General features: G+C 42.9%; 1 protein-coding gene across 1 annotated transcript in view; it reads left to right on the top strand.

The window, feature by feature from the left end:
* LOC137340238 (cilia- and flagella-associated protein 46) overlaps window positions 1–24618 on the top strand; it is a 303329-nt gene that overhangs the window by 150205 nt on the left and 128506 nt on the right. Inside the window, exons 34-36 of the mRNA XM_068002660.1 lie at window positions 2296–2394; window positions 20338–20452; window positions 22622–22774. Of these exons, the coding sequence (XP_067858761.1) occupies window positions 2296–2394; window positions 20338–20452; window positions 22622–22774 (367 nt within the window). The remainder of the gene's footprint in view (window positions 1–2295; window positions 2395–20337; window positions 20453–22621; window positions 22775–24618) is intronic.

Below are 24618 nucleotides of genomic sequence, written 5' to 3'. Positions count from 1 at the left end.
AACCATTTAGGTTTTAGTTGCTTTCACTATCCTTTTTCCCAAATGTACCACTTCACATTTTTTTTGCGTGGAACGGCACCTGCCACCTATCTGCCCATATTGTTGGCCTGGCAACATGTTCCAGCAATCTCCTACAGTTCTCCACAGTTAGACATGTCCATTAAATTGGTTTCATTCCTCTTGTGCCTTTGTTCAAATCATTGATATAAATGAAAGACAAAAGAGGTCCCAACATGGATCGCAGGGGTACACTACTACCTACACTCCACCAACCTGAAAAGCAACCATTTACCCCTCCATTCTGCTTTCTGTCACCTAGCTTATTCCGCTATCCATGCGGCTACATTCGCTGTAATACCATGTACATCAAGTCTCACTTGCGGCATCTTATCAAACAGCTTCAAATGTCTACCCCATACCTTTCATTTACACACTGTTATTTCCTCAAAATTCAGTTAAGTTTGTATAATCTATCCTTTTCACACTGATTGTCTTTGATTAGACCATGCCTTTCCAGTCACTAATTTTATCCTGTATTATGAACTCTCGCAATTTATCTACAATTGAGGTCAAACTAACTAGTATATAATAGGCTGGCTTATTGCTTTCCCTTTTGTTGAATAGGGATGTAACATTTACCATCCTCTAGTTCTTTGGCACAATTATCCTTTCAAAAATATTTTGGAAATTATATTTAATGCCTCTACTGCCTTCCCCATTTTTTCAGTGTACTGGGATGCATACTATGTGGGCCTGGCAAGTTTTCTCCTTTTAGCCTCATTAACTTTTTTAATACACTTTCCTTTTGAGCATTCATCTTCATTAGTGGCTGTTTCACATTGGCCTCAGATACTCCACTGTCCTACTTTCACCTTCCTTTACAGATACTGAGGCAGAATACTTATTAAGCATCTCTGTCACTTCAGCACTCTCAAATACAAGATGTAGGCACAATGTTATTCTCAGAAGAGGAGGTTCATTCATTATTATTGCACCGATGGTCCATTATGTAAGGCATGATCCTCCATTCCTTTGTTATTACAGAATGTAACACTCGATTAAAGCAATAGCTTTACTCAACTAAGTGATAATATGGAAATGGCACTGAGATTTTAATGTATGGAGATATGGCCTGTTATAGAGAAACTTTAGGGGCAATTTTAACTCCTGGGTGGAAAGCCAGCGGAATGAACAGGTCGACCACCCAGGAAGTGCTGCGTTTGGCTCGATCCATTTTAACAGCCAATTCTCATTTAAATGCAGCAGGCGAGCTGCCTGCACAAAGCGAGTTTCCAGAGGCAGCTTGCTGGGTTCCGGCCGGCAAACATCAGGTGACCCGAAGGCTGCTTGGCCGGCAGGCCCCACGGGAATAAGTTTTGTGGTCTTCAAAATGGCTTCAGGGTCCTACCTAAGTGATAGGACCCCAATTTGCATATATTTATGAGGAGACCACTTGAGCCAGGCGAGTGCCTCGACCGCCCAGTAAAACAGTGGCTTAAAAAATGCCATGGGGAGGAAACAGAGTGGTGTGTACCACTTTTGTTTTAATGGTTGTTCTGCCCAGGGCAGAGAAAATTAAAATCCCCATTTTTATTTTACATGAGAATTTATATTACCTCAGTGCCTATGATTGTTGAATTTTTTCTAAGTGCTTGATACGGATTGTTTCAAACCAAAACAAAGCAGATGTTTAAGATGATTAAAGTATTTGATAGGGTAGATAAAGAGAAACTATTTCCTCTGGTGGGGGAGTCCAGAACAAGGGGGCATAACCTTAAAATTAGAGCTAGGCTGTTCAGGGATGATGTCAGGAAGCACTTCTTCACACAAAGAGTAGTGGGAATCTGGAATTCACCCTATCACAAAAGCTGTTGAGGCTAGGTCAATTGAAAATTTCAAAACTGAGATTGATAGATTTTTATTAGGTAAGGGTATCAAGGGATATGGAACCAAGGCGGCTAAATCGAGTTAATATACAGATGAGCCTTGATCTAATTGAATAGCAAAACCGGCTCGAGGGGTTGAATCGCCTATTCCTGTTCCTATGTTCCGAAAAACTTCGAAATTAAATTGAGAATTGAAAGTGCCTTTCTTTTATTGTGTTCGTATACCCTGTGGAATAGATTAAAGCAGCTGGTAATGTACAGCTACTTGAGTACTGGCAGCATTTAAGAATTTCAAAATCTGTTTCCTTTACCACACCTGTTGCAATATCATAACATTATATTTGCAGAATCCTTAATTAGTACTGTGCAACTTAGCATGAATTACAAATAGAATATTTATTTTCCACAGGATTGCCCAGATGTGTTTAGAGCTGAATCTAAGGCAGGCTGCAGTGTACCATGAAAGGATACCTGGAACAGTGTTCATCTATGATGAGGAACGGGCTAAGTATGTTATTTTTGATATTATTTAGTACACTCTAGTTCACATTTACATAAAGAGTTAAGCATTTTCAAAATATGGATGATTGAAACAAGGGATCTTCCTAGTGGGCTAGATGAAGTTATATGGTTAAGGGATTTTGTAAAAAATATTTACTTTTCAACTGGTAAAATCTGATCAAGACCATCATTTTCTGTGTAATTGAAGTAATGTGTGTAATTTGATCTAGGTACAATGCTGAAAGGGAAAGACCAAGAACGATTCGGGGCTAAGTTTTCCAATGCATTTTTTAACTAGAATCATAGAATGTTTACATCACTGAAGGAGACTATCCGGCCTGTGGAGCCTGTGCCGACTCTTTGCAAGAGTAATCCAGCTAGTCCCACTCCCTCGCCCTTTCCCCATAGCCCTGCAATTTTTTTCCCTTCAAGTACTTATCCAATTCCCTTTTGAAAGCCACGATTGAGTTTGTCTCCACCACCCCCTCAGGCAGTGCATTCCAGATCCTAACCACTCGCTGTGTAAAAAAGTTTTTCCTCACGTCACGTTTGGTTCTTTTGTCAATCATCTCAAATTTGTGTCCTCTGGTTCTTGACCCTTGGGAAGAGTTTCTCTCTATCTGTTCCGTCTAGACCCTTCATGATTTTGAATACCTCTATCAAATCTCCTCTCAACCTTCTCTGCTCTAAGGAGAACAGCCCCAGCTTCTCTAGTCTATCCACATATCTGAAGTCCTTCATCCCTGGAACCATTCTAGTGAATCTTTTCTGCACCCTCTCTAAGGCCTTCAAATTCTTTCCAAAGTGCGGTGCCCAGAATTGGACACAATACTCCAGTTGTGGCCGAACCAATGTTTTATAAAGGTTCATCATCACTTCCTTGCTTTTGTACTCCATGCCTCTATTTATAAAGCCCAGGACCCCGTATGCTTTCTTAACCGCTTTCTCAACCTGCCCTGCCACCTTCAACAATTTGTGCACATATACCTCCAGGTCTCTCTGTTCCTGCACCTCCTTTAGAATTTTACCCTTTAGTTTATAATTCCTCTCCTTGTTCTTCCTACTAAAATATATCACTTTGCACTTCTCGGCATTGAATTTCATCTGCCACGTGTCCGTCCATTCCACCAGCCTGTCTATGTCCTCTTGAAGTCTATCACTATCCTCCTCACTGTTCACTACACTTCCAAGTTTTGTGTCATCTGCAAATTTTGAAATTGTGCCCTGTACACCCAAGTCCAAGTCATTAATATATATAAAAATAAACAGTGGTTCTAGTACCTGGTGACACCACTGTATACCTTTCTCCAGTCTGAAAAACAACCGTTCACCACTACTCTGTTTCCTGTCACATAGCCAATTTTGTATCCATGCTGCCACTGCCCCTTTTATTCCACGAGCTTTAATTTTGCTGACAAGCCTATTAGAACATAAGAACATAAGAAATTGGAGCAGGAGTAGGCCAATCGGCCCCTCGAGCCTGCTCCGCCATTCAATAAGATCATGGCTGATCTGATCCCAACCACAAATCTAAAGAACACAAGAAGTCGGAGCAGGACCTGGCTACATAGCCCCTGGGCCCTCTCCGCCACCCACAGGGCATTGACCGATCCGAACTCAGCTTCATGTCCAATTTCCTGCCCGCTCCCCATAACCCCTAATTCCCTTTACTTCTAGGAAACTGTCTATTTCTGTTTTAAATTTATCTAATGATGTAGCTTCCACAGCTTCCTGGGGCAGCAAATTCCACAGACCTACCACCCTCTGAGTGAAGAAGTTTCTCCTCATCTCAGTTTTGAAAGAGCAGCCCCTTATTCTAAGATTATGCCCCCTAGTTCTAGTTTCACCCATCTTTGGGAACATCCTTACTGCATCCACCCGATCAAGACCCTTCACAATCTTATATGTTTCAATAAGATCGCCTCTCATTCTTCTGAACTCCAATGAGTAGAGTCCCAATCTACTCAACCTCTCCTCATATGTCCGCCCCCTCATCCCCGGGATTAACCGAGTGAACCTTCTTTGTACTGCCTCGAGAGCAAGTATGTCTTTTCTTAAGTATGGAGACCAAAACTGTATGCAGTATTCCAGGTGCGGTCTCACCAATACCTTATATAACTGCAGCAATACCTCCTTGTTTTTATATTCTATCCCCCTAGCAATAAAAGCCAACATTCCGTTGGCTTTCTTGATCACCTGCTGCACCTGCATACCAACTTTTTGATTTTCTTGCACTAGGACCCCCAGATCCCTTTGTACTGCAGTACTTTCCAGTCTCTCGCCATTAAGAAAATAACTTGCTCTCTGATTTTTCCTGCCAAAGTGCATAACCTCACATTTTCCAATATTATATTGCATCTGCCAAATCTCCGCCCACTCAGCCAGCCTGTCTATATCCCCTTGCAGGTTTTTTATGTCCTCCTCACTCTCTACTTTCCCTCCCATCTTTGTATCATCTGCAAATTTTGATATGTTGCACTCGGTCCCCTCCTCCAAATCGTTAATATAGATTGTAAAGAGTTGGGGACCCAGCACCGACCCCTGTGGAACACCACTGGTTACTGGTTGCCAGTCCGAAAATGAACCATTTATCCCAACTCTCTGCTTCCTGTTCGATAACCAATCCTCCACCCATGCCAGAATATTACCCCCAATCCCGTGATTTTTTATCTTAAGTAATAATCTTTTATGTGGCACCTTGTCGAATGCCTTCTGGAAGTCTAAATACACTATGTCCACTGGTTCCCCTTTATCCACCCTATACGTTATATCCTCGAAGAACTCAAGCAAATTTGTCAGACATGACTTCCCCTTCATAAAGCCATGCTGACTTTGTCCTATTAAATTATGCTTATCTAAATGTTCCGTTACTGTCTCCTTAATAATAGACTCCAAAATTTTACCCACCACAGATGTTAAGCTAACTGGCCTATAATTTCCAGCCTTCTGCCTACTACCCTTTTTAAATAACGGTGTTACATTAGCAGTTTTCCAATCTGCCGGGACCTCTCCTGAGTCCAGGGAATTTTGGAAAACTATCACCAAAGCATCCACAATCCCTACTGCCACTTCCCTCAAGACCCTAGGATGGAAGCCATCAGGTCCAGGGGATTTATCCGCCTTGAGTCCCATTATTTTACTGAGTACCATCTCCTGAGTGATTTTAATCGTATTTAGCTCCTCCCCCCCGAGAGTCCCCTGTTTGTCCAGTGTTGGGATATTCTTAGTGTCCTCTACTGTAAAGACTGAAACAAAATATTTGTTCAGCATTTTTGCCATCTCCATGTTTCCCACCATTAATTTCCCGGTCTCATCCTCTAAGGGACCTATGTTTGCCTTAGCCACCCTTTTTCTTTTTATATAACTATAGAAACTCTTGCTATCTGTTTTTATATTTTTTGCTAATTTCTTTTCATAATCTAACTTCCCTTTCTTAATCAATCCTTTAGTTACTTTTTGCTGTCTTTTGAAGAATTCCCAATCTTCTATCCTCCCACTAAGTTTGGCTACCTTATATGTCCTTGTTTTTAGTCGGATACTATCCTTGATTTCTTTACTTAGCCACGGATGGCTGTCATTTCTTTTACACCCTTTTTTCCTCAGTGGAATATATTTATTTTGAAAGTTGTAAAATAACTCCCTAAATGAACACCACTGCTCATGTACCGTCTTACCCTTTAATCTATTTTCCCAGTCCACTTTAATCAATTCCGCTCTCATACCATCATAGTCTCCTTTATTCAAGCTCAGTACGCTTGTTTGAGAATCAACCTTCTCACCCTCTAATTGGATATGGAATTCAACCATGTTGTGGTCGCTCGTTCCAAGGGGATCCTTAACTAGGACATTATTAATTAATCCTGACTCATTACACAGGACCAGGTCCAAGGTTGCCTGCCCCCTTGTAGGATCAGTTACATACTGCTCAAGAAATCCATCCCTGATGCACTCAATGAACTCGTCCTCAAGGCTGCTCTGCCCAATTTGATTTGTCCAGTTAATATGATAATTAAAATCCCCCATAATTATGGCTGTTCCCTTATTACATGCCCCGACTATCTCCTGATTAATACTTCTTCCAGCAGAGTTGCAACTATTAGGAGGCCTATATACTACGCCCACTAATGTTTTTTTTCCCTTATTATTCCTTATCTCCACCCAAACTGTTTCATTATCTTGATGCTTTGTCCCAATATCATTTCTCTGTATTACAGTGATTCCTTCCTTTATTAACATAGCCACCCCACCTCCCCTTCCTTCCTGCCTGTCCTTCCTGATTGTTAAATACCCTGGCATATTTAATTTCCAGTCGTTGTCACCCTGCAGCCATGTTTCTGTAATGGCCACAAGATCATACCCATACGTAGTTATTTGTGCCGTTAACTCGTCCATTTTATTACGAATGCTACGTGCATTCAGATAAAGAACTTTCAAATCTGTTTTGTGACGCTTAGTTCCTGCTTTTTCCTTTTTTAACACTTTACCTATTACTCCATACCTTCTGTCCCTTCCTGTTACGCTTTCCTCTCTCTCCCTGCTCAGGTTCCCAACCCCCTGCCACTTTAGTTTAAACCCTCCCCAACAGCACTAGCAAACACTCCTCCTAGGACAGCGGTCCCGGCCCTGCCCAGGTGCAGACCATCCGGTTTGTACTGGTCCCACCTCCCCCAGAACCGTTTCCAGTGTCCCAGGAATTTGAATCCCTCCCCCTTGCACCATTCCTCTAGCCACGTATTCATTTGAAATATCCTCCTATTTCTACTCTGACTAGCACGTGGCACTGGCAGCAATCCTGAGATTACTACCTTTGAGGTCCTATTTTTTAATTTACCTCCTAACTCCCTATATTCTGCTTTTAGGACCACATCCCCTTTTTTACCTATATCGTTGGTGCCTATGTGCACCACGACAGCTGGCTGTTCGCCCTCCCCCTCCAAAATGTTCTGTAGCCACTCCGAGACATCCTTGATCCTTGCACCAGGGAGGCAACACACCATCCTGGAGTCTCGGTTGCGGCCGCAGAAACGCCTGTCTATTCCCCTTACAATTGAGTCCCCTATCACTATAGCTCTGCCACTCTTTTTCCTCCCAGCCTGTGCAGCAGAGCTACCCGTGGTGCCAGGAAGTTGGCTGCTGCTGCCTTCCCCTGATAAGTCATCCCCCCCAACAGCATCCAAAGTGGCATATCTGTTTGTGGAACTTTATCAAACTTCTTTTGAAAGTCCATATACACCACATCAACCGTATTGCCTTCATCAACCCTCTCTGTTACCTCCTCAAAAAACTCAATCAAATTAGTTAAATATGATTTGCCTTTAACAAATCCGTGCTGGCTTTCCTTAATTAATCCATACTTGTCCAAGTGACTGTTAATTTTGTCCCGGATTATTTTTTCTAAAAGTTTCCCCACCACTGAGGTTAAACTGACTGGCCTGTAGTTGCTGGGTTTATCCTTTTACCCTTTTTTAAACAAGGTTGCCACATTTGCAATTCTCCAGTCCTCTGGCACCATCCCCCATATCTAAACATGATTGGAAGATTATGGCCAGTACCTCTGCAATTTCCATCCTTACTTCCCTCAGCAACCTAGGTTGCATCCCATCCGGATCGGGTGACTTATCTACTTTAAGTACAGCCAGCCTTTCTAGTAACACCTCTTTATCAATTTTTAGCCCATCCAGTCTCTAGTGTCCACTGCCATAAATACTAAATGACTTCAATGGAAATGAAAATAGGAAGAGGTATATAGCAGGCGGCTGATCCAATATCGCTGATATTGCACTATTGCCCAATGTCAAAATTACCCCTACGATGCTCTATGGAACTGAGTGACCTTTCTGCGCGCGTAATATTTTACAGCATCCTCCATTTCAAGAAAGCTGCACTGAGATTCCATCCCTTTACAATACAGGAGTGGTAGTAGGTGAAATGGCCCTTTGCAATGAACCTGCTGCCCTTTTTGAAGACTTCCATTGATGCAAATCTGACTTTGAGCTCTGTTAGCACCACTGCTGAAAAGTGATGTTGGTTGGGAAGTTAGGTGTTTGTACTGCAAGGACCAAGACAAGTGATCTGTGAAAGAGATGGTGGGTGTGACTCTTAGAGTCATAGAGAGTCATAGAGTTATACAGCACGGATAGAGGCCCTTTGGCCCATCGTGTCCGCGCCGGCCGTCAGCCTTGTCTACTCTAATCCCATATTCCAGCATTTGGTCCGTAGCCTTGTATGCTATGGCATTTCAAGTGCTCATCCAAATGCTTCTTGAATGTTGTGAGGGTTCCTGCCTCCACAACCCTTTCAGGCAGTGAGTTCCAGACTCCAACCACCCTCTGGGTGAAAAAGTTCTTTCTCAAATCCCCTCTAAACCTCCCGCCTTTTACCTTGAATCTATGTCCCCTTGTCATAGAACCCTCAACGAAGGGAAAAAGCTCCTTAGTATCCATCCTATCTGTGCCCCTCATAATTTTGTACACCTCAATCATGTCCCCCCTCAGCCTCCTCTGCTCCAAGGAAAACAAACCCAATCTTCCCAGTCTCTCTTCATAGCTGAAGCGCTCTAGCCCTGGTAACATCCTGGTGAATCTCCTCTGCACCCTCTCCAAAGCGATCACATCCTTCCTGTAGTGTGGCGACCAGAACTGCACACAGTACTCCAGCTGTGGCCTAACCAGTGTTTTATACAGCTCCATCATAACCTCAGTGGATGTGTGCAGTCATCTTTCATCTCAATTACCTATGGCAACAGGGCACTGTCTTCATCTGCAGAGAGAGCATTAGGGCAAAAATAAGCAATGGGTTTACATTCTGCAATAAGCTGGGAGACACAGAAGTTTTATTAATGTATAAGGCTACCTGTATTTGAAGGATAAACATGGTTACCATGCTCAGATATCTCTTTGTAGTGTGAAAGCCCCAACCCACCCACCTCTGGAGTAACCAATTCCAGGAAGTGTTGCAGGTTTAATGAACTCAAACATACACTCTTCCGAGGTGTTTCTCCATGAAATGTCTGCCATCTGTTCTAAAATGCACTCTACCATTATTTGACACTTTGCTTGCAACAAGGAAATTGATGGAAAGGTCACTTTTATGCATATTATGATACCACATATTACAGGTGGCATATGTTTAGTTACCTGTCTTCTGCTTTGGATAAGTGACCCCCAACTTCTCACATGGTTCAATTTTCCCACTTGCAATTCTGCAGAAACCATACTGGCATTTACAATTTAGCTGCCATTGCCCAAATTTAATCATGGATTTTAGCAAGGCTTTTGACAAGGGCCCACATGCCAGACTGGTCAAAAAAGTACAAGCCCATGGGATCCAAAGGACAGTTGGATCCAAAATTGGCTCAGTGGCAGGAACAAAGGGTAATGGTCGACGAGTGTTTTTGTGACTGGAAGGCTGTTTCCAGTGGGGTTCTGCAGGGCTCAGTACTAGGTCCCTTGCTTTTTGTGATATATATTAATGATTTAGACTTAAATATAGGAGGCATGATTAAGAAGTTTGCAGATGGTACAACAATTGGCCATCTGGTTGATAGTGAGGAGGAAAGCTGTAGACTGCAGGAAAATATCAATGGACTGGTCAGGTAGGCATAAAAGTGGCAAATGGAATTCAATCCAGAGAAGTGTGAGGTAATGCATTTGGGGAGGGCAAACAAGGCAAGGGAGTACACAATAAATGGGAGGATACTGAAAGGTGTAGAGGAAGTGAGGGACCTTGGAGTGCATGTCCACAGATCCCTGAAGGTAAGGTAGTTAAGAAGGCATACAGGATACTTTCCTTTTTTTGCCGAGGCATGGAATATAAGAGCAGGGAGTTTATGCTGGAACTGTATAAACCACTGGTTAGGCCACAGCTAGAGTACTGCGTACAGTTCTGGTCACCACATTTCAGGAAGGATATAATTGCACTAGAGAGGGTACAGAGGAGATTTGCAAGGATGTTGCCAGGACTGGAGAATTTTAGCTATGAGGAAAGATTGGGTAGACTGTGTTGTTCTCTTTTGAACAGAGGAGGCTGAGGGGTGATTTAACTGAAGTATACAAAATTATGAGGGGCCTAGATAGAGTGGATAGGAAGGACCTATTTCCTTTAGCAGAGAGGTCAATAACCAGGGGGCATAGATTTAAAGTGATTGGTCAAAGGATTAGAGGAGAGCTGAGGAAAAATGTTTTCACCCAGAGGGTGGTAGGGGTCTGGAACTCATTGCCAGAAAGAGTGGTAGAGGCAGAAACCCTCAACTCATTTATAAAGTACCTGGATGTGCACCTGAAGTGCCGTGACCTACAAAAGTGGGATTAGGCTGGGTAGCTCTCTTTCGACCGGCAAGGATACGATGGGCCGAATGGCCTCCTTCTGTGCCGTAAATTTTCAATGATTCTATGATTACATATGTTTATTTTTCCTCCCTAAAAGCACATCATATTTGTCAGCTGTGACTACAACAGTATGACTTTTCTGAGTCTATCAAATACACATAAAGAGAATGGCTAAATAGGATGTAAAACAATGCAAATTACAAGTTTAAATTAAATGCATTTACTTGGGTAACCTGGATGGCAGCAAATTTCTTCTGGACTTTTTTTTACCTATTCTCCTGCTTTGTGGCATAACATTTACTTGCCACTTTTGCAGTCGATGGTCATATAACCTGCCATCCCAAAGGTAAATTGCTGGCAAGCCGTAAGTATATAGCAGTGTCGCTAAACGGGGCTTTCTCCAGAGATTCAGACGCATTTTTGCTAACTCTATAGTCTCTACTTTGCACAGCCACTTCAGTTCGGAATATGAGAACTGTTGAGGCACTTAACAGGCACTCAATAGCCTATTTTCCCACTCCTTCTTAATATTTGTTATTTTGCTGATAACATGAATGGCATGGAGAGTTATATAATCGCAAAGCAGAGCCTGTTATTGCTGGCTGTCATAAATATTTTTTGTACTTAAAAGAGATATTGCCACTGTTATTTCCAGAAGTGGGTACATTGACAAGGGCTTCTGTTCAAATTTCTGGTGATGGCAATGAAGGACTAATGTCAGGAATGACAAAGCATGAAAAAAGCTCCCTGTGCTTCTTCAAGGACTTTATCACTGCAGAAAGTAGTGTAGTCTGATAAATAATGTCTAGAATACTGCGAGTGAGTGACAAGGCTGTGTAACATAATCGAATGATTCAAATGACCTTATAAGCTGTAATGGCAAAGCTGAATCAATCTTTCTAACATTCATCAGGACAGCAAGATTACAGCTTTTGCCCTGTCTGATATCTTTTATAGAATATAATTTTGTAGTTCACTTCACAGGTACTTTGGCAGTTTTAGAAAAGTGCCTGTATTTTAGTGTTAAATGATACTAACAAAAGGCTATTACACATCATCTAATTATTTTGCTTTATCAGTAACTGCAGTGGAATTCTTGGACATTCCAGCACATACATAATATACTACCGCAATAACAAAAGCTTGCATTTATATACTGACTATTCACATTGGAAAGACATCTTAGGATTTAGCATTTTATAATATATCTACTCCTCCCATGCCCTTATAGTTACCTCTGGCATGCTCCCAAGACTTCACTCTTGACCCCCTCCTATTCCTTATCTATATGTTTGTGCTCAGCCACAAACATGGGGTCATCTTGCACCAAATTTGTGTTTGCTTCCTTTAGAATTCAGATACATTGCCAGCTCTCTGCGTCTTTAAATCCTGGAGTACAGCACAATCTGTAGGATTTTAGCAAGGCTTTTGACTAGGTCCCACATGGCAAACTGGCCAAAAAAATAAAAGCCCATGGGATACAAGGGAAAGTGGTAAATTGAATCCAAAATTGGCTCAGAGCAGGAAGAAAAGAGTAATAGTCGACGGGTGTTTTTGTGACTGGAAGGCTGTTTCCAGTGGGGTTCCACAGAGCTCAGTACTAGGCCCCTTGCTTTTTGTGATATATATTAATGATTTAGACTTAAATGTAGGGGGCATGATTAAGAAGTTTGCAGATGGTACAAAAATTGGCCATGTGATTGATAGTGAGGAGGAAAGCTGTAGACTGCAGGAAAATATCAATGGACTGATCAGGTAGGCATAAAAGTGGCAAATGGAATTCAATCCAGAGAAGTGTGAAGTAATGCATTTAGGGAGGGCAGACAAGGCAAGGGAATACATAATAAATGGGAAGATACTGAGAGGCATAGAGGAAGAGAGGGACCTTGGAGTGCATGTCCGCAGATCTCTGAAGGTATCAGGACAGGTTGATAAGGTGGTTAAGAAGGCAAACGGAATACTTTCCTTTATTAACCGAGTCATAGAATACAGGAGCAGGGAGGTTATGCTGGAACTGTATAAAACACTGGTTAGACCACAGCTTGAGTACTGCATACAGTTCTGGTCACCACATTACAGGAAAGATGTGATTGCACTAGAGAGGGTACAGAGCAGATTTACGAGGATGTTGCCAGAACGGGAGAATTTTAGCTATGAGGAAAGATTGGATAGGCTGGGGTTTCTTTTCTTTGGAACAGAGGAGGCTGAGGGGTGATTTAGTTGAGGTGTATAAAATTATGAGGGGCCTAGATAGAGTGGACAGGAAGGACATATTTCCCTTAGAAGAGAGGTCAATAACCAGGGGGCATAGATTTAAAGTAATTGATAGAAGGATTAGAGGGGAGCTGAGGAAAAATGTTTTCACCCAGAGGGTGGTAGGGGTCTGGAGCTCACTACCTGAAAGGGTGGCAGAGGTAGAAACCCTCATAATATTTAAAAAGTACTTGGATATACACTTGAAGTGCCGTAACCTACAAGGCTACGGAGCAAGTGCTGGAAAGTGGGATTAGGCTGGGTAGCTCTTTTGTGACTGGCACAGACATGATGGGCCGAATGGCCTCCTTCTGTGTCATAAATTTTTCTATGTTTCTAATCTTTCGGGTGCACAGCTACAGTGCCCCTAAAGCTATGCTGCAAGACCACTTGCAGATTTAACAGAGCTCATTTTTGAGCCTTTTTTGCCTTCTCTGCATTGCGCTTTTGTTTTCTCTCAGTTGCTTTGGATTGGATCTTTAATTTGTTGTCTCTTTCTGATTGGAGTTTAAATTTTGCTCCCTAACTTTCAACCCTGGCAGCACCCCTAGGATAGCATGATCATTCGTTTAGCAATTCTCTGTCCTTATAGAAATGGAGGATAAGTAGGAGTTTTATACCTAAATTATTGTACTACCCGCATACCCCTCTCCAATGGAGACCATAGAATAGTGTCCCACTGTGTCCAAGACCAGTCTTTCCAAGCATGTCATGGGATTGAGATCTGATGTGCACCTTCCAGTTAAACACTCGTTTCTGCTGTGGGCTTCCTTTCCCTGGAATCATAAATACATTGGTGAAATATTGACTGTTTCTTGCGACCTGCCATAGCTATGCAATCGGCTACTTTGCTTTCCAAGAGCACAAGAACATGCAGTATGCAAGTGAGTATTGGAGGGCACCTTTAATGGCTCCACTGACCATCAGTAAAAGGTTTCTTGGGAAGTTGAAAGATGTGTCAAGTATGAACATGGATGTTCTTATGCAAGTGTTAGAGCAAAGGGTTGTGTAAAGATAAGAAAGCATCCCATATGAGTTTGTAACTCGTTGAGGGGAAAGTCTGTGCATGTTGCAGGCAAGCTATTTCAGAACAATGTAAAGAATTATGTACAGGACACACATCTCAGCAAACTTTATCAGTGTTTCAATTCACTTCTGTATAGAAAGATTACCTCTTTATTGCAGAAACTCTATCCATCTGCTTGGCCACCTCTTCCCTGGCAGATTTAACTGCAGTTTGCTGAGGAAGGTGGCCCTCATACCCGAAAATGGCAAGCCTCTTTGCCATCACCTCCCTTAGCATAGCCTCCAGCACTCTCTGAGAAAAGAAAGCGACCCTTCCACTGGGAATTGGTAGGCTCCTGGCTTATCTCAGCATATTTCTCAACTGAACACAAGATGCAAAACTAGACACTGCCAAAGAAGTACCAGTGTAGCTTTAAGGAGCTCCACCTGTACATTTATGCTTATGCCCAGGAAATCCCTCTCCTCTTGGCCCTTGAGCTTCCAGCACATTACACAAATCATGCAGCGCCACTGTGTAAATAAGGGGACTAAAGAAAACCCATGGAGGTCCCCTCTATGTGCCAGCAACACAAAATGAGACGGAGCAAATATGCAATGGCCACCAATGCACCAAGAGCAGAATTCCAGCGTCTTAGTGATTAAATCCCTCAAATATAATTTTAGGCCAACTGCATCTCAAGGCTGAACTCCCGCTGATGTTAAAATCCACACTTCCCTGCATTTTTGCACTCAACTGGTCTTGGGCAGAGTTGTATAGCTTGCAGCAGACTACTACAATACTTGAAACCTTGGACAAGGTGTATTGCAGTTGTCTTTAGATCTATTCAGGTACCTAAAGTGATTCTTCAACTTGTCAGTGGTGTGCTCACTAATTACTTAAGTGGATGCTTGCATGTAATATCTATGTTCAGCTGGTGTCCTGGGATACTGCTGAGGTGTCATGAGCCATGGCTCCAGAGGATAGCATTGATCATCCAGGAGCTACCCAGAAATCAGCTTTTATGGGTAAAGTATTGGTGAGACAATGGAATGACCTAAAATAAAGGTATTGTGATTGTGGCATGGTAAGTGATCATTCACTTGCATAATGTAGTGCTCATGGTTGCCAAGGAAATGAACATTTGGAGACTACATAGGGCCATATGGGTGAAATGGAGCAAATAAGGCTCTTGGCCCTTCTGGAATCTAGCCATTTGATAAAACTGCACAATCATTTTATGGTGCTGCTGCTTATTCACAGGGAAGGAGATAAAATCGCTAGCTTGAGCAAGCAAACAAGGCCTCTTCACTTGCCTTGTACTGCAACTTGACTAATGTTGGTGATGTAACCGATGGCTCCTTAGAATGATCTATAGATATAGGGCTTGATTTTAGCACCCGCGATCGGGTGTGTTCGTGACGGGGACTGCGAAAATCGGGGATTCCTGGGGCGGGTCTGGAGCCCGGCTGCAACCCGCCCATTTCCGGGTTCCCCAGCGACGTGCTGACATGTGCGTGCAGCCCCCGCATGTGGGACTCCCGCCGGCAATTGAAGCCGGCGGGGTGCCACTTAAAGTACTTAAACAGGTACTTCAGGTTGTTTACAGACCCGATTGACCTGATATTTTAGGAGGGGTGGGATTTTGAAATTAACTGAGACTGTTTCCCGTACTGGGGGAAACACTCCCAGTTGAAATGGACGTGTTGCAGCCACCAGCCTGTGGCAGCTGCAACGGTCCATTTGACAGCTAGGGGGAGACCCTCAATCATTGCAGGAGGCCACTCTGTCACTTTGGACAAAGTTTGGCCTCCACCACCCTCCTCCTAACAGTAAAATTCACCAACTTGCACACTTACCCCAGTGTCCAGACACATGTACCTACCTTGTGGACCCCCTCAGATGTACATCTTCCGGATAGGGACCGCTGTAGCTGCAGTCATGACCAGCCTCGCCGGCCACGCCGTCTACCACTGACACCTGGAGCTCCACAACAGAGTTCTGTGACACATCCACCTGCACAGCAGGAGGGAGGCCAAACGCAGAGAGAGATGCGTCGCAGGGGGCGCTACCCTCGACACAGGGTCTACAGACCGAGGCTCAGCTTCCTGGACCTCTCTAAGGAGCAGTGCACATGGAGGCTCAGAGTCATTCGACATGTAGTCGTGGATATCTGCAGCCTCCTTCATGCCGAGCGGCTCCCAGCTGGCTCGAGCACCATCTTCTTACCTGTCCCTGTCAAAGTCACCACTGCCCTCAACAACTTCTCCTCTGCATCCTTCCAGGGTGCCACCGGGGACATCACCGACGTCTCTCAGTCATCTGCACAAAAGAGCCCTGCAAATACACCTACACCCACTCTGCAGTGACACAATGGGTGGCATCAGTTGTGGGTCTTCATAGTGATCATTATTGCACAAACCAGACAAGATTCACAAAGACGTGGCAGTAGTGGTGACAATATAATATGTAATGTGAGTTGATCAGAAATTAAATATTGGTAAATACCATAACAAACCCTCAAACACCCTTGTGCATCCCCTTCATGCTCACGACACATTTGCCTTACGCTTCCTACTGCACATATGTGATGCATGCCCTGTGGCTGTAGCACAGGTAGTGGCAGGTTGAGTGAAGCTGACTGTGAAAGAGATGCATGAGAGGGTGAGTATGAGATAGAGCCATGAAATTGTATGAGGATTGGGTTGAGTGGTAGGATGAGTACTGGCGAGGTGAGTAAGTGCAGGTAAGATGAGGATGAGCTTTGAGTGGATGTAAGGGGTGATTTGATAGTGTAGTGTTGGCAGTGCAGAAGGAGATGTAGGATGGGGGCGGTGATGTGGCACTTCGGCTGACCTACTTAGGTGATTGAAGCGCCTCCTGCACTGTATGCAGGTGCGCGATATGTTGGTGGTGCTGGTGACCTCCTCTGCCACCTCAAGCCAGGCCTTCTTGGTGGCAGAGACAGGCTGCTTCCTCCCGCCCGCCGGGGGGATGATCTCTGTCCTCCCCCTTCTCCTCACCCCATCCAATGATACCTGGAGTGAGGCATCATTAAACCTGGGAGCAGCCTTCCCCCTGGGCTGCTCCATGCTGTAATTTTTCCTATTTCTTGCAGCATCAGTCAATGGAGGACTGCCCCTTTATATAGGGCTCCTCCAGCTGACAGACCTTGCTGCGCATGCGCAGTCCGCCCGCTGCGCAGCTTACCAGCGGGAAACCCGGAAGCACAGGTAAGTGGCTCCAATTAGCCTGCGATTCCATGTGGAGCACACTGATTTCACCGGGCGCTTTACCCACGCGCCCAGTTGACCCCCCGCTGAGAACCCGCCGCCATAGAGTTAAGGTTGTTGTGATCTTCACAACCATTGGCAGTGCAATGGTTATGGATGAATTTGGCTGCAGTTCACTTTCCAGCACATAGGACAACTCATTCACAACTTCCCTTGTGAATCGCAGCTTGTGCCAGCTCCTCTAACAGTTGGAGATATGTGCTCAGTCTGTAAATGCTTTTGAGAGCGTATTGGTGTTTGGAAGGGTGGACACGGAGCCCCTCTGGTACAGCTTTATCTGTCTGTATCCTTCTGTTGATCCTTCTCTTCCTCCAAAACCACAAGTCTTGGGGGATTCCCATAGGGAATATGTTGTGATACTATTAATGATGCCCATTTTATAGAAGTGGGTTGATGAAACAGCAAAATTCTGGTGAGAATGTTGAAAATTTCATGAAGTACTTCAATATCTCATTAGGACTCCTTTAATGTATGCAATCTATTAAACTGGCAGCACCAAAAGAAATTGTCGGCAGATACTTGCATGGAGCATTGAATGAGTGGAGAATCATTGTGACCTTCACCCTGAGATCCAGTTGGTTTTGCCCAATTATGCCCATTTTAGGCTAATATGTCTCATCTTTACTTGTGACTGTGCCCTTGTTAATTTCAAACCTGGCTCCCCTAGTTTTTGACAGCCTTTGATTCATGCAAGATATAAACATTCATTGGAAACTCTGTGAACTTATAGATTAATTGAAATGAATATTCTCAAAGAGTAATGAGATGATTATTACTATATTTATTAAAAATTTTAGTCTTTGAAATCTGTTAAGCAAATGATCAGGTAAATCTAATGGTATACGAATTAAGAGCAGGAGTAGGCCAATCGGCCCCTCGAGCCTGCTCTGCCATTTGATAAGATCGTGGCTGATCTGATTGTGACCTCAACCCTACTTTCCCATCTACCGACTATAACTTTTGACTCCCTTGTTAATCAGGAATCTATCTAACTCAGCCTTAAAAATATTCAGTGACCCTGCCTCCACCGCTCTCTGGGGAAGGGAGTTCCACAGACTCACGACCCTCTGAGAGAAAAAAAATTCTCCTCATCTCCGTCTTAAATGGGAAAACCCTTATTTTTAAACTGTGGCTCCTAGTTCTAGTCTCTACCACAAGGGGAAACATCCTCTCAGCATTTACCCCTTCAAGTTCCCTCAGGATCTTATAGGTTTCAATAAGATCCTCTCATTCTTCTAAACTCCAATGTATACAGGCCCAACTTGTCCAACCTTTCCTCATAAGAGAACCCTTTCATCCCAGGAATCAGTCAAGTGAACCTTCTCTGAACCACCTCCAAAGCAATTATGTCCTTTCTTAAATAAGGAGACCAAAACTGCACATAGTATTCTAGATGTGATCTCACCAATGCCCTGTACAACTGTAGCAAAACATCTCTACTTTTATATTCCATTCCCCTTGCAATAAATGACAACATTCCATTTGCCTTCCTAATCACTTGCTGTACCTGCATACTAACCTTTTGTGATTCATGTACTAGGACACCCAGATCCCTCTGTACCTCAGAGTTCTACAGTCTCTCTCCATTTAAATAATATACTGCTTTTCTATTCCTCCTGCCATAGTGGACAAGTTCACATTTTCCCACATGATACTCCATCTGCCAAATTCTTGCCCACTCACTTAACCTATCTATCATCCCTTTGCAGATCCTTATGTCCTCTTCACAATTTACTTTCCTACCTACCTTTGTGTCATCAGTAAATTTAGCAACCATACATTCGGTTGCTTCATCCAAGTCATTGATATCCATTTGACGTTTTAAAAAGTGCAAATTTTATTAAGATTTGACATGATTACAAGTGTGTATTAATGCAGAATAACATTCATTTTATTATGGTACAGTAAAATATTATTAGCTTTGTACTGTGTGCTGTGACCTTTGGTTTAGTACATTCTTTATATTACAAATGATGAAGCTAGCCTGTATTCTATAACAAAGGGGAAAATATATTTTACTATTGATCTCCAGTGGCATAACTCAGCGAGTCAGAGGATTTTCTGTTTTATAACAATAGGTGTGTTTATGCCGTGCAGAGGATAACCTCAGGGCCACTGATTTACGGTGATTGAAGAAGCCAAATTGAATTCTTATTAAATGGTATTCTGGGATTATTCCTGGTGCTTTGGACATTGAATTACATAACTCAGTTAATTATTCTGTGAAAACTGTTAATGTGGGCCTTTAGTCCATTTGCCTATATATTCATGATTTATCCTTTACTGTTTTAGAGCTGAAAATACATTGCAAAATGGTATTCAAGATGCACAAATTGACTGTGGCTCTCTCAGATCAGGAGGCACCTGCACCATTACAGGTGTATTTTGGTGCCACCCTTTCCATGCTGCTGAATTCTAGCAACTGGCTACCATAGAGGGGAGGGGGGTGGCCGTGGTAGGGGCGTTGGAAGAGTCGGGGGGGGGGGAGGGAGGCCCAGGCCCAGTCCCAGTCCAGTAGCTCTCAGAAACCCTATGCTTTTCATCCCCTTGGCCTCCTTTATGAGGGTGCTGATCCCATAATATTTTTAGAAAAATTGTTGCCCTTCTTCAAGGGTCCAGGTTGCTCCCCTGGCCTAGACCATCCCTATCCTCAGTTGGTTCCACTGAGGGACAGAAGGATCAATCATTTCTAGATGAAAATTTTTTGAAAGCATTTTGAGTGATTTTTGAGGAGAAGATAGTACACCGCCATCCTGTGGCTCAATTGCGCAATTATAGGATGGTGACTTTATATAGGGGATTTCCATTATAAATGTGGATATAGGAATTTATAATGAAAAATGTTGGCATAACGGCGTGACACAAAATATGCCAACAGAAAGTAAGGTTTTGTCAAAAGGAAGCATCAACAAACATAAGATTTTTAATAAGATACAGATAAAAATTGTTTTCTGTTATCTGCAGTGTGTTCCTCAGCTATCACTACAAGTTGTAAATAATCAACTATGATTGCTTGAAATGAATTGAAATCTTGAGTAGTAAAAATGCTTAATGTAAATATTCTGTTTCTTAAGTTGTCGGCAAGAGATTGCTCGACTGAAAGACCAACGATCACAAGCTTCAAAAGGAAAACAGTTGGTTTCAAATCGAAACCTAACTGGTATACAGACAACTTCTAACAAGGAAATGGTAAGGCATGACACTGAAAGCATGCTATATTTATCACTTTAATGTCTCTTTTTTATGATGGTTGTAAATGTGGTTGTGAATGAGCCTAAAGAAAGGAACAAAGAGTATTCAAGAAGAAAACTGGGTGATACCGTGGGTTAATTTCGACCAGATTTTCCAAATCAAGGAAAAATTGAGTTGAGCTGGCCCATTGCACTGGTTTGGCTGCCCTAGCAGCTTAAAGGATGACCTGCACTAGATTTTGCAACTGGAATACCATCCTAATTTGAGTCGGCGACTAGCACAGAGAAAGCTTACCCAGAGCTTGCCCTGTGGCAAACATAGCTGGAGAATGTAAAATCTGGCAAGGCGGCAGCTCTGAAGGCCATCTTCCAGTAAAAGCACAGGTTGAAGCTGCATAGAGGTCGCACAGCCACTCAGATCCCTCGTACCTGGCTGCAAATGAAGAAGACATTTGCTGCTGTTGGAAGAAAGAAAAAATTGCTCCTCATATTTGCACATCTTTCATGGGGGCCCATTAAGCATGACATAAACCTAAGTTGGGAACTACCACACTCTCCGTGAGGTACCATTAGAAGCATCGTGCTTTTGGATGGCAATTTTATTCCTGCAGGTTGAGGAGGCAGACGTGTCAACACCAAACAAATGCTTAGGTTTCCAGTCTGAGATGCTTCTCTGTTGTAAGGGGATTTCTTAGTGGAGTCAGCAACTATGGATTCAGAAGTTAGCCATATTGTTGATATGCACAGCACTAATTCCAAGAGTGCTTTCTACAATGCTTTGCACTTGTGGGAACCCTGACACCTGGTAAAAACTCTGGTGATGCTATTAGGAAAGATGTTGGTTGTCACTTGTTCAGTACGTGTGTGCACAGCAGACTGCCTGATATGCCAGATGTCTCTGGGCTGTCTTAGAAGGATCTGGTAACATGAGGTGTTCATGTTGTGATAACTTTCACTTCTATAGGAAGAGTCATTCCTATTCCAGATGTGTGCAGGTCTTTGTGCAACAGATGCTGTGACAGCCTGTTTTGTGAAGTGGAGGTGGTGAAGATAGGTCACCTCTGACATGCTCGTGTCTGTTGGGAGGAGTCTATAAATGTGGGTCCTGAGGTAATGATGGGTGCGGACAAAATGCCTGAAGTGCCATTGTATTTGCAATTGTTCACTCTCTGTGAACTCCATCTAAATCATGCCCTGTATTCTGAACCCCTGAAGGAGTACCCATCCTCACCACTTTCTATGGTGCAGTTTAATTGCCAGCAGAGCAAAGAATAATGAAGGAAATAATTGACAAAAAAACCCTGAACTGCTAAAATGGTGGACTAACCAACTAACGAATGGGACAAAATGAAAATGCAAACAAACCCCCACTTTTACCAGCAACTCAAAGTGTCATCTCCCTTTCACAAGCCAACTTGAGCAGATTAGGTCCCAGGACGACCCATGTGCCAATTTTAGGTGGGTCAAGTACACATAGCCGGCGAGATTAGATACGAAAGCTGACTTTAATAATTATCCTACTTAAATGAGCCTCAGTCCCATTTTCTCTCCCCGAATCGTGCAGAAAAATTCTGGGTTCTCTGAATCAGGTATATAAGACCATGTGACTCATGAAATTGGCCTTACTGCCCTTCAAGCTGTGGAACCTGGGTTCAAATCAGGCCCAGTCTGATGAAAGTATTCTCTTTTATTGGCTATACATGAAACAAGAGAGGCAGTCACAGTCTAGCTTCGTTGGGCATCAACCCACAGCACAAATCTAACTGTGATGGCTGTTGGGGAAATAGAAATTATTATACTGGTACAGTAAAGGTGCTCTTCTGAAGTTCTACTTAAGACACATTGTTGGGGCAGAGTAAAGGGAACTTTACTTTGCATCTAACTGTGCTATACCTTGCCTGTGACAGCTAGAAATTGACATTGGTTGTCTAAAATGCAAAAGTGTTACAATCCCCAGTGCCAATATCTCTTAACTTGAGCAAAAAGAAATCGATTACTCAAAGCAAAAGTTGTTTGCTGGTTTTCAAATGTTTCAAATTTATTTCACTGCTCCTACAGGAATTTGACACAAAAACATTGAACAGTGCAGTAAAATAGTCTGTGTAAAATGTTAACTCTATAGTGAATAATATATGTAAAGTGAGATTTTTTTTAAATTTGTTGTAAGAACATAGATTTTAGTCCGCCTGTGATGACCAGAAAAAAATTGAGTGGAGTTGCTGTGCTGGATGTGTGGATCAATAAAGCAGAAGTCTTACTGCAGCTTGGATTTTACCAGCCTGCCAGAGTTCTGTTATCAGAGGCTCACAAGGCTGCAAAGGTTAGTTTACTGCCCTGTCATGGATGACCTAGCACTATTATTAACCATTTCTGGAAGAAATTGAAGGGCATTAAATAAATTGCTGTTACCTTTTGACATACAGATTAGCTTTGAAGCATTTAAAGCATATATTTGTTCCCTGTCCATCAAATAGAGGATTCTGTAAATTTATGCCTGGAGTTCTTAAAAGGTTGCAAGAAATTGCAAACTAATTCTATGAATGAGCCAGGAACATTTTTAAAAGCAACAAAAACTTGCATTTCGATAGTGTTCCTCACATAAAAAAACATTCCAAAGGACTTGACATTGAGGAAGTGGATGTTCAGTAGGAGTTTTTAAAAAAAGAAAATGGAACACATTGGGGAGGGGGTGGGGTCTCAATGACTGTTGAAAAGAAGGGTTTTAAGGAGGTTTTGAAAGCAGGGAGGCAAGGCTGATGTTTCTATGGAGGGGGTTCTAGAGGGCGTGGTCATGTCAGGTGAATAAGCAGCCACCTGTGATGGAGCAGTGCGGGCAGGGAACAAGGAATAACCTGGTATCAAAAGAGTGGAGGTTGCATGCAAAGATATACAGTTAGAAGAGATGGCCAAGGTAGAGTAGGGTGAGATGTTAGAGGGATATAAAAGTGTGGGGGAATATCATGATGTTAATTCCTTGGAGCATGGGAGGTGAGTACACCTTGGAAAGGAGAGAGGTAATCTGAGTGTGGGACCTGTGCTGGTTAGAACGGGGCCATGACATCTTAAAGGGCTTAAATGTCAGCTCGGAGAGCATTAGAGAAGCTGAGTCTCAGCGATAAAGGCTTGGACTAGGTTTTCAGCAGCAGTGGGGATGTGGAATGTGGCATAATACAGTCCTTAAATAGTTATGTACAGATGATCATGTTCATATCTATGGAATAAATATTAGGACTACTACCAATAATATTTTTTTAAACTATTAAAATAAGTAGAAAATGTAATTAGAAAAGTAACTTTTAGAATAGTTATATATATTATCTATTGAAAATGGTACAATAGCAGGCATTTCATATTCACTATGTCACACTTTGTCACATTCTGGCTCTTATACTTTGGTGTTATACTTTTTGATTGACACACAAAAAAAATTACAGCTAATAACTCTGACTATAGGACTCAGGAAAATCTACCAATCAAAAAAAAACACATTCTAATTAATCGCTCAAAATATTTTGTGAAAAAATTTCATCCAACATTTTTTTCCCTCAGCCTGTTGACTAACAGCTTAAAATAAGGGTATAGACATTCTGCCCTTGTCCCCTGAAAATGAATGCAAAATTTGTGAAAGTGGGTGGAAACTGGCTCACGCTCTATCGAGTCTCCTCCACGCATTTACCTGTCGGTTTTTCTGTGCCCCCACTCCCCACTCCCCACCCAAACGTAGGATGTGCTTTTCCTGCCCACCAGCAACTCCGCGCTTGCATCTAAATGAGGGCCATCTGACAGAAGATTTCTGTGGCCATCCACAAGATTTCCCATCATCTCGCCCTTCTGTACATCGCTCACAAGCCCTGCACATACAGCATAGATGACCCTAGCATTCAGCGGATAAACTACAGTGGAGGCAATGTGAAGGCACCAAACTTGAAAAGTTATTTCAACCACTGGTATTTCTGTGGCTGGAGTAGCATCCAAAGGAATAGCTTCGTGTGCCTGGGGCAAGGGAGGCCCGAGGCTTCCTTGTGAGGCTCAGAGGAGCTTCTCCTGGTCCACAAGGAAACCTAAAATTAAATTTAATTACTTACCTGCATAGGCCTCTTCTGGCCCATGATCCACCTCATGGCCTGACGGGAAAACCGTCATTGCTTCCCCACTCAGGCCTCC

Source organism: Heptranchias perlo, chromosome 21 (genome assembly GCF_035084215.1).
Source record: "Heptranchias perlo isolate sHepPer1 chromosome 21, sHepPer1.hap1, whole genome shotgun sequence".
In the NCBI taxonomy this organism is placed as follows: Eukaryota; Metazoa; Chordata; class Chondrichthyes; order Hexanchiformes; family Hexanchidae; genus Heptranchias; species Heptranchias perlo.
This window is presented reverse-complemented; position numbering and strand designations above follow the sequence as displayed.